The following is an 18722-nucleotide window of genomic DNA, read 5'->3' as shown; positions in this document are numbered from 1 at the left end:
TGCCACCTTGTGAAGCAAGGATCACTGCAGCCCTATTTTAAAGATGAAGAATTAGGGCTGGGTACCCTCTCCTCATTCTATGTATCACTATGAAAAGTTTAGACACGCAGACCCTTAGCCCAACCTCTTTTCACCTAACAGCTTTCCCTGAAACACGATGGCTCTTCATCAGTGAGGCTTCACTCAACAGCATAAAGGACAGGCATTCTGGAGCCAGACACAGTTGTGTGATACCAGGGAGCTAACAACCTCTGGGCCAATTTCCTCACCAGTAAAATGAGTTTATGTACCACCCATGCTAGGGTGTACGAAGGATTACAGATCACATGCCTAGTTAACCACACAAAGTCAGCAGCCAACCAATGTTAATGAATACCGCTATTAAAATGAATTACACTGGGTCGAGCAGATGGCTAATGGTTACGTCGCTGGACTCTCACGTAGTTGACCATGGTTAGAGTCCCAGATCTAATAGCTTAAAATTCACGCTGGGCATGTGTGTGCATGTGCCCAAAATCCTAAGAGGAGAATAGAGAAGGGATTGCAGTGCGGCCATCAGGGGTGATCTCTCATTTTCTGTCTCTCTGGCAGGTGCATGTGCCCTATAGAAAAAAATCTCTCTAAAGAAAAATAAAAATTTTAAGTACAAAAATAAATAAAATGAATCACAGTAATACTAGAATTGTTTATTTTCTTATCAGGCCCTGAACTCCCATGTATGAAAACTACAACCATTCCCACACACTCTTCATGTGCATTTCAATACATTTATGTGGCTGTTTTAGACAATAGAAAGTAAAAATGGATGTCTAATTACCCTTATACTTTAACTCACTGAATATTTAAAAGTACGGTCTTTTTTTAAATTCACAATGGCAAAAACAGAAAAAAAATATTCACAATTGCTCTCTATGGTCAAAGTATAAGAAGAAAACACATTTCAGGATATATAAAGCAGTGAAAACAAAAAGCCTTGGTATTTTTGCTAAAGTACTAGAAATATCTGATTCTATAAACAGCTTTAATATTTGCTGCCTGCCTAGAATAGCTCTCACCCAAACCTTAAAAATTAGAATAGCTGAATTTTAGCAGGAAGAGAATATAAACAGCCCCTGTATTATTTGAGACTAAGCCTGCTGTCTCTCTCTCTCAGCCAGTCTGAGATTCCAGAAGTGGGTGAGTCAGGACCAAAGACTCCCAAGGCCAGTGTTTCCAGCTCCTCCTCCTCTTTAGAACAGCCAGGTGGGGGGAGTGGCCTGTCCAACTTCGGCCATTCCATTGAGCTGTGCATACACCCAATTCCTGCAAGGCTAGCCAGTTTAGAATTCAAGGATATTGCTAGCCAAGCATAAAATGTAAACTATAAATACAGTGTGCTTCACCTAGAAAACACCCTTGACAAACACAGCACCATGGCCTGGTAAGCAGGGGGAGAGGGGTGACCAAGGAGCCGGATGGCCAGCTCTAGGACTGCACTCACCTGTGAAGCCAGCCAGCACAGCCGCAGGTATAACTGGTTTGCCTTGCTCCACCGGGTCACTCCTCTCTTGAATGTAGTCCTTGAAAGACATGGTTGGTTTATTGAGGCAGAGGGACTGACTGCCCTCATCCTCGAAGCTCTCAAAAGAAGGTACCCGCTGCACATCCAGCAAGGATGACTGGCTGTTCCAGGTCTGTAGCAGTGAGTCTGAGCTCTCGAAACTGTCTGCACCATTCTCAGGAGTATCGTGCTCTTTCGGCTTCCCTGGCAAAGACAATCAAGCATATACTGATTTCACCAGGACACGGAAATGGTCCAGTGCTACTGGCCACAGGTTGGTCTTAGACCTGACCAGGGCATCTTTGCTAACCAATCCCAATGCAACCATATACCCACTGGTGTAGAACCAACCATTCAGACTTTTCAAAAGGCTCTTATACTCAGGTGCCCATTCTTAGGATAAGTACAGTATACAAGCACATCTTCCATAAACATCAGATTGCATAAAGTATAGCTGTGTAACATGGAGTGCTATATAGCAATGAAAAAGAACAAGTGGCCGCTATAACCAACAACTCAGATGAATCTCAGACATGATGAATAAAAGACAAATCAAAAAAAGATGTATATACTGTGTGATTCCATCTACATGAAGTTCAAGAACAGCAAAAACTAATCCATGATGATAAAGTCAGAATGGGGCCAGGCAGTGGTGAGGCAGTAATGCAACTGGGCCCATAACGTAAAGGTCCTGGGTTCATGTCCCAGGACATCCCCGAGCATACTGGGGTGCACACACGCACACACACATGATCCGGATCAGCTGAGGCTGGGACTGGATGGTGGCATGAAGACCCTATTTAGGGGTGAGTGGTTCTCTTTTCTCTCAAAAGAAAAAAAAAAATTCAAAAAAAAAAAAAGTCTGAATGGTTTGTTCTGGGAATAAGGACTTCCAGAGCTAAAACCTTCCGTCTCCATGTGGATGACTGTGACGCGGTGTATATACACGCACAGATTTAACCACCTGTGCAACTTGGGAGCTGTGACTATAGATACATGTTACCTCTCTGTATAAGGAAGCCTGTCACTTTTCTGCATCATCACTGTAAAATATCCCTTCAGGTGGAAGAACCTAACCACCGGAGCAGGAACTGTGTCTGCCTTACTCAATGCCCTGTCGCCTGGGCCAGGGCCTGACACACATTCAGAGTAAGCTTTTTGCCTATCACTTAGACCATATACCAATCTTTGGCCCCCTTCTCCAGTAAACATGGGACTCATTTATTAAAAAGTTCAAATACTGTCTGGTTATGACTCCTGGAATCAAACCAACAGCCTTACTGAAAGATGCTTCTGATCTTACCAGAACTGCTGGTGAGCAGATTCATGTTGCTGCCCGGGAAGTCTTGGCTGACAGAGCAATAGTTGACGCTAACAGTGTTGAGCCGAGACTTTGGGAACATCTGAAACTCTTGCTCAGAATTGAGCACACTGGGCGCCGTGGATGCCATGCTGTCCAGGAGGTTGCCTTTGGGGTAACTCTGGGTCTGTATTCCATATGGTGTCTGCTCCATACCAAAGCCTGGAACAGAACAATGGAAATCAGTGATAACACAACTAACCTCTCACAGCAAATCACTCACGACTACTCTGTATGTCCTACAGAATCGGGTTGGAGGCCTGGGCTTTCATAAGCCATTCATCTGTCATCTTGTCAAACCAATCATCCTCTTCTCAACCATAAACACTTTTCTTTCTTTTTTTTTTTTTGAGAGATTTTCACTGTAGGGCGCGTGCGCTCGCCAGACAGACAGAGAGAGACATAGAGACAGAAAGCGAGAAATCACCCCCCAGGGGGGATGGTCACCTCAGGAGTATCGTGCTCTTTCGGCTTCCCTGGCAAAGACAATCAAGCATATACTGATTTCACCAGGACACGGAAATGGTCCAGTGCTACTGGCCACAGGTTGGTCTTAGACCTGACCAGGGCATCTTTGCTAACCAATCCCAATGCAACCATATACCCACTGGGTGAGAACCAACCATTCAGACTTTTCAAAAGGCTCTTATACTCAGGTGCCCATTCTTAGGATAAGTACAGTATACAAGCACATCTTCCATAAACATCAGATTGCATAAAGTATAGCTGTGTAACATGGAGTGCTATATAGCAATGAAAAAGAACAAGTGGCCGCTATAACCAACAACTCAGATGAATCTCAGACATGATGAATAAAAGACAAATCAAAAAAAGATGTATATACTGTGTGATTCCATCTACATGAAGTTCAAGAACAGCAAAAACTAATCCATGATGATAAAGTCAGAATGGGGCCAGGCAGTGGTGAGGCAGTAATGCAACTGGGCCCATAACGTAAAGGTCCTGGGTTCATGTCCCAGGACATCCCCGAGCATACTGGGGTGCACACACGCACACACACATGATCCGGATCAGCTGAGGCTGGGACTGGATGGTGGCATGAAGACCCTATTTAGGGGTGAGTGGTTCTCTTTTCTCTCAAAAAAAAAAAGTCTGAATGGTTTGTTCTGGGAATAAGGACTTCCAGAGCTAAAACCTTCCGTCTCCATGTGGATGACTGTGACGCGGTGTATATACACGCACAGATTTAACCACCTGTGCAACTTGGGAGCTGTGACTATAGATACATGTTACCTCTCTGTATAAGGAAGCCTGTCACTTTCCTGCATCATCACTGTAAAATATCCCTTCAGGTGGAAGAACCTAACCACCGGAGCAGGAACTGTGTCTGCCTTACTCAATGCCCTGTCGCCTGGGCCAGGGCCTGACACACATTCAGAGTAAGCTTTTTGCCTATCACTTAGACCATATACCAATCTTTGGCCCCCTTCTCCAGTAAACATGGGACTCATTTATTAAAAAGTTCAAATACTGTCTGGTTATGACTCCTGGAATCAAACCAACAGCCTTACTGAAAGATGCTTCTGATCTTACCAGAACTGCTGGTGAGCAGATTCATGTTGCTGCCCGGGAAGTCTTGGCTGACAGAGCAATAGTTGACGCTAACAGTGTTGAGCCGAGACTTTGGGAACATCTGAAACTCTTGCTCAGAATTGAGCACACTGGGCGCCGTGGATGCCATGCTGTCCAGGAGGTTGCCTTTGGGGTAACTCTGGGTCTGTATTCCATATGGTGTCTGCTCCATACCAAAGCCTGGAACAGAACAATGGAAATCAGTGATAACACAACTAACCTCTCACAGCAAATCACTCACGACTACTCTGTATGTCCTACAGAATCGGGTTGGAGGCCTGGGCTTTCATAAGCCATTCATCTGTCATCTTGTCAAACCAATCATCCTCTTCTCAACCATAAACACTTTTCTTTCTTTTTTTTTTTTTGAGAGATTTTCACTGTAGGGCGCGTGCGCTCGCCAGACAGACAGAGAGAGACATAGAGATAGAAAGCGAGAAATCACCCCCCAGGGGGGATGGTCACGCCGCAATCCCTTCTCCTCCATTCTCCTCTCGGGATCTTGGGCACACACGCACACGCGCCCGGCGTGAGTTTTAAGCCACCGGGTCCGGGACACGAACTGCGGTCGACTACGTGGGAGTCCAGCGACATAGCCATTACGTTAACTGCTGGTTCCCAATAAACCCTTTTCTATGACTGCTACCCCACCCCAGATCCCAGACCCCAGTGCCTCACTATTAACATTTCTCTGGCAGCAGCCCCTAGATGACAGGGCTGCTGGTTATTAGCTCCCCAGACCAGCAAGGCTCAGACGAAGTCTGTGCCAGTATGCAATCCATACAGAGCAGAGCCAGGACATGCAGCCATGGGTTCTGATGAGGAGCTGTCCCTTCTCTTTCATCATGGTGCTTCCACCTCTGCTTACTAGAGAAAAATTCACTGTCCAGAAAAAGAAAGGGCACTCCTTCTTTGACTCTGGCTCAGGTGAGCAGAGCTCTCCTGCTATGCCCCGTTCACAGGACCCTTCCATGCAGTGAGCCCCAGGTGTTGCAGGTATTGAGGGCGGGGAAGGGGCTCGCCTTCCCTGATCTGAATGGTTGAGCCTGAGTCAGTGGGAAGGACAGTGATGAAAACGTAGACTCTGATGACCCCTCCCCAGTTGGCTTGGGCAGATATTCTACAATCTACTGCCAGTACCAACCACCAGAAGGGAAGACCAGGTCCCAGGCTTTGAATTCCTAATTCAGAGTAAATGGGCTCTTGCTTCCACACACTTTTCATGCCTGCCAACCCTTCTTTGTATACTAGGTCAGTATGCACCCATGCTAATCAGTTCACTTCACTGTGACCTTCTCTCTGGGAATGACAAGGACCAGCACTGACTGATTTTGAACTTTCTAGAGGCCACAACGAAAATGCAAAAGGAAATGAGTGAAATTAATTTTCAGACTTGTTCTGATAAATCAATGGCCATTTTCACTATATAATCAGTGTGTTAAAAATAATCAAGGAGCTATTTCACATTCTTTGTTTCATCCTAAGGCTTCCAAATTTAGTGTGCATAATGTTCTGACCACACATTTCAAGTGTGGACTGGCCACAAAGTAACTACATGGTGGCTCAGCACTCGCACATGGCCAAGACACATAGCACAGCACAGTCTAGACTGCCACTGTGGAGGTCCGTGAGAGACTCCAAGTCAAGGGAAGGCTGAAAACATGGTTTCTAAGAATAGGATAAACTGGACTGACCTAATGTATTGCTGTTAATCCAATGAGAAACTGAGTTGAGGTGTGAGTTTTCTTCATATTGATCTTCTGTCTTTTCTTGGTTTTCTGAAACATAGAGACATAAACTGTCAAATCTAGGTAAGAACTAAAGAAGAAAAAAGTTCCTTATTGAATGATTGCTCTACAACTATTTGAAGAATGACTAAATGCACTGAGGGGCTCACATTTCAAGGGATGGTGCTTCATGTCATTATATGTCTTTTTCAAAAAACTAAAGACAGGAACACTTTTTTTTTTTTTAATAACTAGATTAAGTTTTCTGAACACATGACAACACTGGCAAAGTTAAATTTTTTAATTACAAAATTTCAAAGATCCAGACTATGTACTTATTTCATTCCTGTATTTTAAGAAACAGTTAAATATTTATCAAGGAGCAGTGGCTGGGAACATAGCAGATTAATAGAACGGACACAGTTCTTCGTGGGGTGAATCTGTCCAGAGTGTGGCAAAGTCTCCAGTGTGCTTTCCGGGCATGCACACTTACAGCTAACACAACCAAAGACACCTATAAATCCAGACACATACATCCACTCAGCTCAGTCACAGCAAAACAGGACCAACTTGACAATAAATGAATTCACCAGAAACTTGTCAAATAAGAATCTTGCCCAAATTTTGAGAAAATTTGAGGGTCTTTCAAAATCAGCTTCCCTGGTCATCAGTAGCTATAACTGAAAAAAGAGATGGCAGTTGAATCAAGAAGAGAGGGGGCAGTCAGGTGGCATGGTGGTCAATGTTTGGATCCCACATGGCTGACTGCTCAGTTTGAGTCCCAGATCAAGCGGCCTGAAAAACACGCCACGCACATGTGCATACATGTCCAAAATCCCAAGAGGAGAATGGAGGAGAGTGGATTGTAGCATAGCCATCCCCCATTATCCTAGACAGTGCTTTTTTACTTTCTCTTCTCTCTCCCATCTCTTTCTCTGTCTATCTCTGGTGAGCACACATAACCTACAGCAAATTTTTTATTAAAAAAAAAAGAACAGTGAGTGAAGAATATTTCCCTGAATGCTACTAACATGCTGATTTTCTTTCTTTCTTAGCAAATTCTTTATTAAAAAAAAAAAAAGAACAGTGAGTGAAGAATATTTCCCTGAATGCTACTAACATGCTGATTTTCTTTCTTTCTTTCTTTCTTCCTTTCTTTCTTTAATTTTATTTATTCATTCATTTATTTTAAATTTGACCAGAGAGACACACAGAAAGAGAGAAAGTGAGAAAGCAAGCCACCAGGTCTGGGACTCGAACTATGGTTGGCCATGTGGGAGTGTCTGGCAGCTTAACCACCACGCCACCTGTTGGTCCCCAATTTTCTCACTTTTTTTAACTTAAATGTTCCATACTTTTTTCTCTTAACTTTTTGTTGTTGTTTAAAGAATTATTTTATTTAACTTTATTATTACTATTATTAAATTTGACCAGAGAGAGACAGAGAGACAGAGAAAGCAAGAAAGCAAGTCACCAGGTCCAGGACTCAAACCGCAGTCATCCACGTGGGAATCTAGCACCTTTAACCACTAAGCCACCTGCCGGCCCCTAACTCAATGTTTTTTTACTCTTGGTCTCACTCTCTTTTAAGTTCTTTCTCCTTATTTGATGACATTTCTGTTGATCAATGGCCGGCTTCTGTGTAACAAGTCAGTGTGTAAATAAACATCAACTACTAACTTATTTAAAAATGTAAAACTTCTTACAACATTCTCTTGGTTGAATTCCAGCTGCGCTCAGGAAAAGTCATTATAAAATTCAGAGTTTATCTGAGTAAAGGCTCCTTTTCATTAAAGCTGACTTACTTCTGGCTCTGTGAGGTGAACTCACAAAACCTGGAGATTCTCGTTGGCCTACATGTCTATGTCTGAGTCAACAAGCTCTCCCAGTGAATGCTGTCTGGCAATAGTGAACAATTTAGTGACTAAAGCTACTGCCTTGTGGCTCTACTTGATACATACACACGTAGGCACACACCACACACACAGGCTACATACCACACACACATTAAGTAGAATCAAAATCTACAATCAGCATCACATATCTGAGTCACTGGACTGGTGTGTTGCAGCAACTTACACTGACTGTTTGCAATGTCAACCTTGAAGATGAAGAACGCCCATCTGCCTGCCTGACCCCAATCACTCCTCCCTGACACTGCTCACCCAGACAAAGGAGAGGCAAATCATTTGGCTGGTACCTTTGATCATCTGCTCCAGATGTTCCCAGAGAATGTCGCCCACAAAGTCAGGTGCCAACTCCAGGAAGCGCTCTTTGCCCAGGTTGCACAACACCTGGCCATTCATGCCGAACCGCTGGAGGTTTACGTTCATCAGGCTGAACTCATTGATGGCCCACAGGAGCCACTGGCACACTTGTTGTTCATTCCACAGCCAAGGGCCTACAAGGGAGGAAAGAAGATGTCACACACAAATGGAAGGGCAGCACATCAGAGTCACCCGCATTTACTGCCGAGCCCAGACACATATAAAACCAAAGAAATCAGCCAGACACTGCCAGGACCCCAGCCAGGCTAGCTCTAGGACTCAATAATTCCTCCCGATAAAGACATAATGAGAATGAGATAAAGCTGAAAATGAGTATTTCATGAGTTTTTCAGCCCAGTTGACTGGGCTGAAATCAGCACTGCTCAGGTTAATCCCATGAAGGCTATTTTGCAAATACTGTAAATGAAAGCTTCACAAAGAAGTCAAGACCAGATAGTCACAGTCCAATTCAGTTGATCCGGCCCACGTTGACTCAGAAGAGCGGCACTTACTCTTTGGGATGCCAAGACGGCGCTGCTCCTTTTTGAACCCACTGAAGGTGGCTTTTAAGGCTTGACTCATCACAGCCTTGCTGCACGGTGTTAACAATGGCAATTCACAGTTGGCTGAATCTAGAAAGAAACCCACAAGGATATCAGTGGACTTCAAGTTGGCAATCCTACGTGAACAGGATTGAACAGTTCAGGAAAGAACAGTTCTGATCCCAATCCTTGACATGGTTCCTTAAAGGAGTATAAATAGTAACAAAAAAACCTTTTTGACTAAAATTGAGAAAATATATTATTTCTCAGAGCCATGCTTAAAAAAAAAAAAAAAAAAGAGAGAGAAAGAAAGAAAAGAAAAAATACTACAAGAGGCCATAGTGGTTAAGGCACTGGACTCCCACATGGTCAACTGTGGTTCGAGTCCCAGATCCCTCAACTTGTTTTCTCTTTCTCTCTCCCTTTTTCTGGTGAGTGCATGTGCCCTATGGCAAATTAAATAATAATAATAATAATAATAATAATAATAAATTGGGGCTAACAGGTGGTTAAAGGCCCTGGATTCCCACATGGCTGACTATGGTTTGAGTCCCAGGCCACGTGACATGCTTTCTCACTTTCCATTTCTCTCTCTCTGGTCAAATTAAAAAATAATAACAACAAGTGGAATTACATAAATAAATAAATAATTCTTTAAAATAATAATAAATAAAAGTAAAACATTCTTTAAAAAGAAAAACTACAATAACTAAAAAAGTCAAATTTTATTCCATTTGCCAAGTTTCTTAAAGCAGTTATACATAGGCAAGTTTTCTACCACAAACAATTTTTAAAATTTTTGACAATGAAAAACATTACACTGAGTCAAAAGGCTGAATTAATTAGAAGTGCACAATTTGTAAGTTTTGTCCATTATACTAAAAAGTAGAGATCTGAGCAGGATATGAACATATAGCACCTAACGCTAAAAAGCAGACACACCTTCAGTTTTCTGAAAAGCAACCTTATTTGGATACCCTTGGCAATTTTAAGAGCAATAAATCACTGTCACACGATCTTATGCTTACGCAAGAATACGAGTTTTAATTAATTTTTTGGGCTGTATTTGCTAGCATCTACTTCATATGACAATGCAATCTCTGATACGTTTCTAGCTAATAACTCCAGCACAGAAATTGCAGAGACAATATTTGATGTGCTATTCCTTTAAAACAATGATGACATAAGGAATTATAGAAACAACTACAGATGAGTAAAGCCACAGAATCAAGAATGATTTATGACCCCAAAACTCAAGAAGAGGAATGATTTAACTAATGATGCAAACCCAGAATAAAGCTGCTTGGGGTTCATTTTAATAGCCACTGTATTATGTCTGTTTTGCATAGTAAAAGTCTACGGAGAAGAAGACATGCTTGCTAGTGTTGAAACATTCAGAAACTCTCTGGGGTTCCAGAAATTGTCTGGGGTTTACTAACAGCAGCCCTTTGGCATCAATCTGGCACATGACGATATTAGAATCACCCAGTTCATACAAAAGGAAACCTCCTTCTCCCTGGTCCAATGTTTCTGTCTGATTTTTTGTATCACAGTCAAGATATCCACATTCGTTGCTTATGAACTGTCATCTCTTTATTAACTGAACTAGGAAGGGAAATTATGCACAATTTGTCAAGTCTGAAGAACAAATTACCATGAGAAATTGAATCCAAGCCCGTTGGCACTTCTTGGAGTGTTTGCTCTTCATTTAGTGACGGGAACACAGCAAACAGGGACCCATCAAAAGTGTCAAAGGCTGGCTGGCGCTGTAAAAACAGATGGAAAAAAAACCTGAAATGTTATACTAAACTTACTTAATTACCCACTTTAAAAGAGGTCCACCAGTCATCTTACTGATAGACCTTGATTAAACTGATCATTATAAAGTGACATATGGACGGGACCATCAGGTGGTGCAGTGGTTAAGTTGCTGGACACTCCCACATGGCTGACCATGGTTCATGTCCTGGGCGTGGTGGCTGGCTGTCTCACTTCCCCCCTTTCTCTCTGTGTCTCTATGGTCAAATTAAAATAAAATGAATGAATAAACAAAATTAAAAAATAAATAAAGTGACGTATGGAATCAACCACTAAGCATCAAAATAAGTCTTCAAAGATGGTCAAAGTGACTGAAATGGTTCTATTTTACCATGGATTATTTAATTGGTCTTACAGCCAGAATCATTAGGAGTTAGTTTTAGTGGTCTAATCAGCTCAAATTAATAAAATGAATAAACAGGGGCCAACAAGCGATATGGTTGCTTAGGTGATGGATTCCCACATAGACAGTTGCAGTTTGAGTTCTGGACTGGGCGGTTTGAAAATCACACAGGGTGCACATGCATGCATGCTCAAAATTCTGAGAGGAAAACAGAGAAGGAACTGCAATGTGGCCATCCCCTCTCAGAGGTAATTTCTCACTTTCCCTCTCTGTCTCTGCCCAATGGCAAAAACCTATAAATAAATAAACAAACAAATCTAAAATAAAAACTTAGAACAGTGCTGAGAGGAATCCCAGTACTAAGAGGAATCAAACACCTGGACCACCTACTACATTGAAGAAAAATGTAATTATGCTGTGTATATGAGGGGGGTCTTCAAAAAGCTCATGAAGAGCTGGCCCTGTAGCCTACTGGTTAAGAGAACCATATCCCACAAGGCTGACCATGTTTGAATCCCAGCCTCAGATGCTTGAAAAACAGGCTGGGCGTACATGTGTGCATCCCTTAAATCCTGACAGGATGGAGAAATGGAGAAGAAGGGATTATGGTATGATCATATCCCATTGAGGATGCTTTTACTCTTTCTATTTTTCTCTGGTGAGCTCATCCACTAGCTGGCAATTTAAAAAACTCATGGAAAAAAAAAAAGAATCATGGATAATGCATATTTATAGAAAAGCTATCCAAAGATTTTAAAAAATGTTTTGCACCAAAATAAACTTTTATCTTAATTCCATTTTCTATGAGCTGTTTAAAGTTCTCTTGTATAAGAAAATGACCCTTGGCAAGACAATTTCGGCATAATGCAGTTAAAACAAAAAGCAAATGACTAATTGAAAAAAACAAACAATGAAATAAACTACATTTGAAAATATATATTTTGAAATATTTACCATAAAATAACTTAACTGAAACTAGAGATGCTTTTCCTCATCAATTTCAGTGGTTCAGAAGACTATAGTATGAGAAAATTCCTTAAAGTTTCATTTTACATAAGTAACGTGTATTAAAAAGGAACTCTCTAAATAAATCATCTACTAAGGAGGAGAGACTGCTAAAGAAAGTAGGCTTGAAGTCAAATGAAATGAGCTACAGTTTAGGAAAAAGAAGATGTGATGATTTCTGATTCTCTTCCATAACATATATGAAAGAAATAGCCTTAAATATGGGACTCGTTTATAGTAACAAAGTCTTGAGTCATCATTGACTAACTAGAGGAAAACGTGAAGAAAGGTTATATTTTTCCAACATAAGCTGGAAATCCCATTTTATGTGTAATACAATGACCCATGTATTGAGTCATCAACAAAAAAATCTGTAACACATTTACAAATGAAATCAGTTTGTGAGCTTTCTTTTTAGAAATGTAGAACGATTAATGATGCATCACAAAAGAGCACAGGCAGAAGTTGGAACCTAATCTCAAACATCCAAGACAGTGAGGTCCAACTGTCTGAGACCCAAGGGGCCACCAATTAAGCGGAGTGCAAAATGCTCCTCTGGTTTATTGACTGCTTTAAAGCAGATTTCATTTCAGTGAAATGTGCAATAAGTTTTTAAAAATTCCCCCTAGTACTGCCTAGGCAACTAAGATATGCATTCCCTGACTGTAAGCTCTTTTTTTCAAATCAGGAAACAAAAGAACAATATAAATTCATGTTTTGATGCTTGGTATTTCTTTCTTTTCTTTTTAAATTTACCAGAAGGTATGTGAACTTGCTGAAAAGAGATAGGCAGAGAGAGAGTGAGAGAGAGAGAGAGAAAGTGAGAAAGCATCCCCATGAAGGATGGTCACACAATCCCTTCTCCACTTCTTCTTTTAGGATTTTGGGCATGCACACACAGGCACCCGGTGTGTTTCTCACACTGCTGGTTATGAGATTTAAACTGTGGTCAGCTATTTGGGATCCAGTCACCTTAACCAACAGGCCACTGGCTGGCCTCATGCTTGATATTTCAATACCTCAATTTCAGCAATAAAATTACATGAGCATTATCAAATTCCTTTAATTCACAAAAGAACTTTTCTTATAGGTATGGTTTCAAGTTAACCATAATTTATTATGTCATTTTTACCACACTTAAAAAATCTGATCAAATCTAGCATGAAAACTCACTCCCTGAAGTTTGAGGATCTTTCTAATACTCTCAGAAGGGCGTCTTTGGGCTTATCAGACAAATAACCTCAATAAGGATTACAAAGAAAACATGACATGCCAGAGACAGCACATCTTTACGCAAGATAATGAGCTGGGAAGAGGGCAATCTATAAATTATTGCCTCTGAAGCATGTTGACTACATAATACTAAAAAACAATCAAATTTTGCTGTCACATGTGAAGAAGGCAAATGAGAAATGACCAGTTTGTGCTACTAGAGAATGTTCCCAGGAGGACTTATGAAAGTGTTTATGCAGCAGAGGCGGCTTTCTCATCCTCAATCTGTTTTGTGGTTTACATACATGGGCCTACTTGTTATCTACACCAGTAAGAAGAGGCTGTCTTTCTGCCTTTCTGAGGGAAACAGCAGCAGCTAGGGCAATCTGCCTCTCCTAAGTGTTTCCATCATAGTCCTTAAACATACTTCCCATTATCCAAGGACAGTCTTGGGTGGGTAGATGGCTTCTTCAGGTGTTTTACTGAGAAACATAGAATTTTCCATGTGTATGGCATCTTAGAAATAAACTAGAAAAGCCTCACTATCTACAAATTAAATGGTTTCATATCTTGGAGGACAAGTAGACCAAGCATCAATGATACTCATTTTATAGAACAGAAAACTGAGGCTAAGAAAGAGTAAACAAACGGTTGAGAGTCACGCCACATGTAAATTAAAAGGTAGGGCTAGATCCAGTCTTCTGGAACTCAGTTCATTGTTTATTCTCCTAAAATGGAATATTTTAATTTTTTAAAAAAAAATCCTAATTAAGGCTTGGTCACTCACCTTGAGTGTCCCTCTGTAACTGTTGGCCACAGGGGCCACCTGGTCCATATTCTTGATTCCAAAATCATTCATCTTTAAAAAGAAACAAAACAAAACAAAATAGAGTCAACGAGGCCACAGATTAAGTACAAATACAAGCGTCACAGATCAAGAAGTTCTCAAGGGTAGGATCAAGACTAGATTCGGGTGACCTTCTAGATAATAGGTAATTCAAACTGAATACCTGGGATTCTTTTTTTTTTTAATTTTCTTATTATTTTACATTTAATCACTGTACATCTTTAGAGCATATAAAATTATTTTTCCAGCATGAATATACTACACACTGCATATTAGTCCAAGGATATTACCATACACATTAATTTTCCATTTTTGTGTTTATTCAATGCTTTGCTTTCTTCCCCTTTGAATAGTAGTTCCTCCCTACTCCCCCCCCTGTAGCCCACCCCCCTTCCACACTGTCTCTAGTATACAGTTGCTCTCCATGCTTTCATACCTACTAATTTTTCAATTTCTGCTATAGAGTGCAGACATTCAGGATATATTAAGTGGAGACATACAATGCCTCCTCTTTCATAGTCTGGCTTGCTTCACTTAGTATTAAATCTTCTATATTATCCACTTTCATTCAAATGCTAGGGTCTCATTTTTTTTTTTATGGCTCAGTAGTATTCCTAGTTTATTTAAAAGTCTTTCTTGGCAGAACTCATTTCCCACAGAGTCCTTCTTTGGTTGGCTAGTCACAGCCGCTGTGCTGAGTTAGCTGAGAAGGAGGACAGTGTAGGGCTTTTCACTGACATCCCCATGGTTAGGTCAGGGTGCAGGCTTGAGGGTGCCAGGTGGGGCAGTGGGGCACTTCCTGTCTGCATAGGAAAAGTCAATTTCTATCTGGGAAGGCTAGGGCAGCTTCAGGGGTTACCTGCTCTGGCAGGCGTCCCAGAGACACCCCACTTCCTTCAGTTGAAAAGAAGCAATTGCTTAAGGGAGGGGTAAAAGGGAGAATCGATGAAAAACCAAAACACTCTTAAGTTAACCCAGATCTTCTTGCTTTGGATACCACTGAACTCAAAGTATTTCTGGCTTTGTGTGTTGCTCAGCTGTGAATCTCTTCAGGAAAGAAAGTACAGATCAGCTTTACGTGCTGTGAAAATCTGGACATGTACTGGTCCCATGCTAAGCACTATGGTAGCCACCAGCCAGCCATAGCCACCAAGCATTCGGCCTGTGGCCAGTATGACCAGAGATGTGCTCTAAATGTAAAATATATACTAAATTTCAAAGACTTGGTAGAAAAAAAGTGAAGCATCTTAACTGTATATTTACCGTATACTTATATAACATTTTGAGTATATTAGGCTAATTGAAAATATATTGAAATTGATTTCACCTGTTTACTGTTGTAACCATGGTTATTATAAAATTTAGCATCATGATGTACCTCACAACTGGACAGTGTTATCATAGACAAATTTATTTGGGTGCCTACAATGCAAAATTAGCCAGATAAGTCACATATTCGTAAGAAAAGTAGTTTAATAATACTACCGAACAGTTCAATTTAAAAAAAAAAAAAAGGGTAACTACACTCTTCAAATCACCTGGGTTAGTACTGATGAGCCCTGACCTCAAGGGCCATTCCTCACCTTCCCTGTGTCATGACTATGGAACTGAAGGTCTACAAGAAAACTTGATGGGAGTACATCTAACTGCCCATCCCCATGTTTGACACTGGGTATTCCCACCTGTAAACAAAACAGTCAAGAACTTCCAAGTAATTACAATATGGTTCAAAAGATCACTTACTAGAGGTGTCAAACAGCATACCCTCATACAATTATTTAATTTGCATTTGTGCTTTCTTTCCTCTTCTGGTCAACATTATGGCTAAGTGGGCCTCTCAATAACCCCACCACGCAACACACACATGCACACACGCTCACCCACACACACATATACACACCCTCCTTGGCTAACAGGGCAGCAGGAGGCAAGAGGCCTTATAAAGAGCTGGTCAGGCCTTCCCAGTACAGGTCATGACCGTGGTGCCAACACAGGCTGCTGGCCACTGGTGATTTAGAACTAGCCCTACTGGAAGTTGGGAGAGGCTATCCCAGATCGAAGGGGCCATGTCTGCTCTGAATCTCCACTTGATTATATTGCCCATGTGCACTCAAGAATCAATGTTCAACCATTCTAGATAGGATCGCTGTCTAGAATGCCCATCACAAAGGGCTAGGCCTGGGCAGGGTCTACACCTGAGAAGTAGATGCTCTACCACCTCACAGTGAGGCAACCAAGCCCAGCAACAAGGATAACCAACTTTACAGAATCACACAAACTACCACGATGGGCCACAGGAGGGCCATCAGGGGAAAATGGAGGTAAGATCTCAGCTGGGAATGATCCTAAATCCTGGTGAATAAGGAGAAATGGACACCCCCCCACCCCAATGCTGAGAGCAGAAAAGCACAGACTAGGCCCTTCTTACTATTCCTCACATGTTCAATGTTCCTTAATTTATAGCTTTATGTCATCTATCTGATTAAATGAGTCCTGTTACCTGTGGATTAAACAAACCTCACCCAGAAGGCCAAAATGCCAGCCATGCTGGGTGCCGTCTGCTCACGGACTGTATACCGAGTTTCAGCTTTTCTGAGATGGACAGAGGATAGGATGTGGAAGGCAAGGGAAAAGCTTTGCCTGGCTTTTGTGTACAAATATCTAGAGAAAAGGCAGTCTACCACTCCCACATAAAGGGCTATAATTACTAGCTACAGAAGAGAATTCTTTTGTTGTCCAGCTTTTAAATGAGTTTTGTACAAAACCAAGTAGAATTAAAGTGCTCTGCTAAATGGTTTCAGGCAGACACACAACTAATCAAATTTAAGTTCACTTACTTTACTCCACACAGCTTATTAAGGTGGTAGACCGGCCCAGTTTCTCTCTATAAATCAATTTCAAGTTTAGTTCTTTTTGGTGTTGCCAGATTGATTGCTGCTTTTGAACAAAAAAAAAATTTTTTTAAAGGAAACATGGAAGGAAAGGGCTGATAATGGGTTAAATTTTAAAGCAAGGAGAATTTGCCTGCCAACAGTACCCTTATTGGAACAAGTAATCACTTATGTAAGATTAGAGCACAGGCTTGTATTTGGGTAAATCTGAAAATCTAAACCAGAAATAAAACCTAAAACACACTTTCTAAGGTTTCGAAGGCTGAGTTGCTTTTTCTCTTTGAAAGAGATCAGTGTGGGGAGATGAATGACTAATGCCAGAATTAAGCACTTGGATATTTCCCTGCGGGATGCAGGGTGCTAACATTCACTGTACTGTGATATTACTCAGAATTTTAATAAACCTTAATATGAAGATTTATCTCCCTGATTGGCGGTGGTATGAGCAGGCAGATAACACAGGCGTTGCCACTGTATGGAACAATCTCTGGCTGGTAAATTAAAATAAAATTACTCTTATCTCCAAAAGGGACCGCTCACGCCCTTACTTTCTAAATAAAGTAGCACGTCGTCTACTATTTTAGGCCACCCTGAAATTGAGTACAGGCTAACATAAAAAGTCCCAAGCGCTTAAAAAAAATGTAAGGAAACAGCCGAAATACGCGAACGCTCACGGTTCCCCCCTCGTTGGAATTCGAATGCTAGAAGAATGAGAAAATAAAAAGAGCCCAGCACCTCCAAGAGCCCCATTCCCGACAGGTTCCCTCTGCTACCCCGGCAGGACCCAAGTGCCCGGTAAGGGCCCTGGACGTGATGGAGCAGGTGACCGGAGGACCCCGCGCCTAGCACTTTAACCGGGAGCCACAGCCTTCCAGGTGCTTTGGGCGCTGGGCGCCGCTCCAGTAAGTCAACCCCAAACCCAGGCGCCAGGGCCATCGTGGACACCCTCTCCTGCGCCCTCAGTCCCTTTCTCGCAATCCAGTTCGCCGGGATTCACACGGGCAGAACCGTCCCCCTACACACACACACACACACACACACACACACACACACGCGCGCGCACCAGGCCCACGTTTCCTTTTAAAACAAAAGCGAGTCCAGCCAGCACTCCCCGGCCGCGCCCGCGGCGCCGCGGCAAACAAAAGCGAGTCCAGCCAGCACTCCCCGCCCGCGCCAGCGGCTCGGCGACCCCAGGAACAGCGGCCCCAGCGCGCGGGCGGAGGGCCACTGGGTAACCTGGACAGGAGCCCAAGAGGAACTCAGACGCTCCCATCGAGTCCACCGAGCAGCCCCCACCCCTCACCCTGTCCTCCGCTGCACCCTGACATCTGGGAGCCGTGTCCTCCGTCACGGTCCGGGTCTTGCGTAGGTGTCCTCCCCACCCCCCATCCCGGGTCCCCAGGGATCCGAGCGGCGCGCGGGCGCTCTCAGGGCCCGGCTCTTACCTCGCTGCTTTTGGCCGGGTCGGGCGGCGGCTGCTCCGGGCCCGCAGCTCCTCGGTGCGCGCCGGGCTAGGCTAGCTGGGACTTCGGGAGCCGAGGGGAACGCGGCGGCACGAGGGGCGTAACCGCGCTGGG

General features: G+C 42.6%; 1 protein-coding gene across 3 annotated transcripts in view; it reads right to left on the bottom strand.

The window, feature by feature from the left end:
• The window catches only part of ETS2 (ETS proto-oncogene 2, transcription factor), a 22827-nt gene extending 4105 nt beyond the window's left edge, over positions 1-18722 (bottom strand). The window contains exons 1-9 of one of the 3 annotated variants that reach the window (XM_027770962.1): positions 18591-18722; positions 17092-17138; positions 14195-14266; positions 10684-10795; positions 9000-9119; positions 8421-8621; positions 6188-6271; positions 4455-4673; positions 1481-1744 (exon numbers count right to left, since the gene is read on the bottom strand). In XM_027770962.1, the coding sequence (XP_027626763.1) occupies positions 1481-1744; positions 4455-4673; positions 6188-6271; positions 8421-8621; positions 9000-9119; positions 10684-10795; positions 14195-14266 (1072 nt within the window). In that variant the 5' untranslated portion in view covers positions 17092-17138; positions 18591-18722. Of the gene's footprint in view, positions 1-1480; positions 1745-2843; positions 3090-4454; positions 4674-6187; positions 6272-8420; positions 8622-8999; positions 9120-10683; positions 10796-14194; positions 14267-17091; positions 17139-18590 lie in introns of those variants that run through there. The other 2 variants (XM_006146290.3, XM_006146292.3) reach the window with 2 other exon arrangements.

This window comes from Tupaia chinensis, unplaced genomic scaffold (genome assembly GCF_000334495.1).
Source record: "Tupaia chinensis unplaced genomic scaffold, TupChi_1.0 Scaffold000175_1, whole genome shotgun sequence".
Taxonomy (NCBI): domain Eukaryota; kingdom Metazoa; phylum Chordata; class Mammalia; order Scandentia; family Tupaiidae; genus Tupaia; species Tupaia belangeri.
This window is presented reverse-complemented; position numbering and strand designations above follow the sequence as displayed.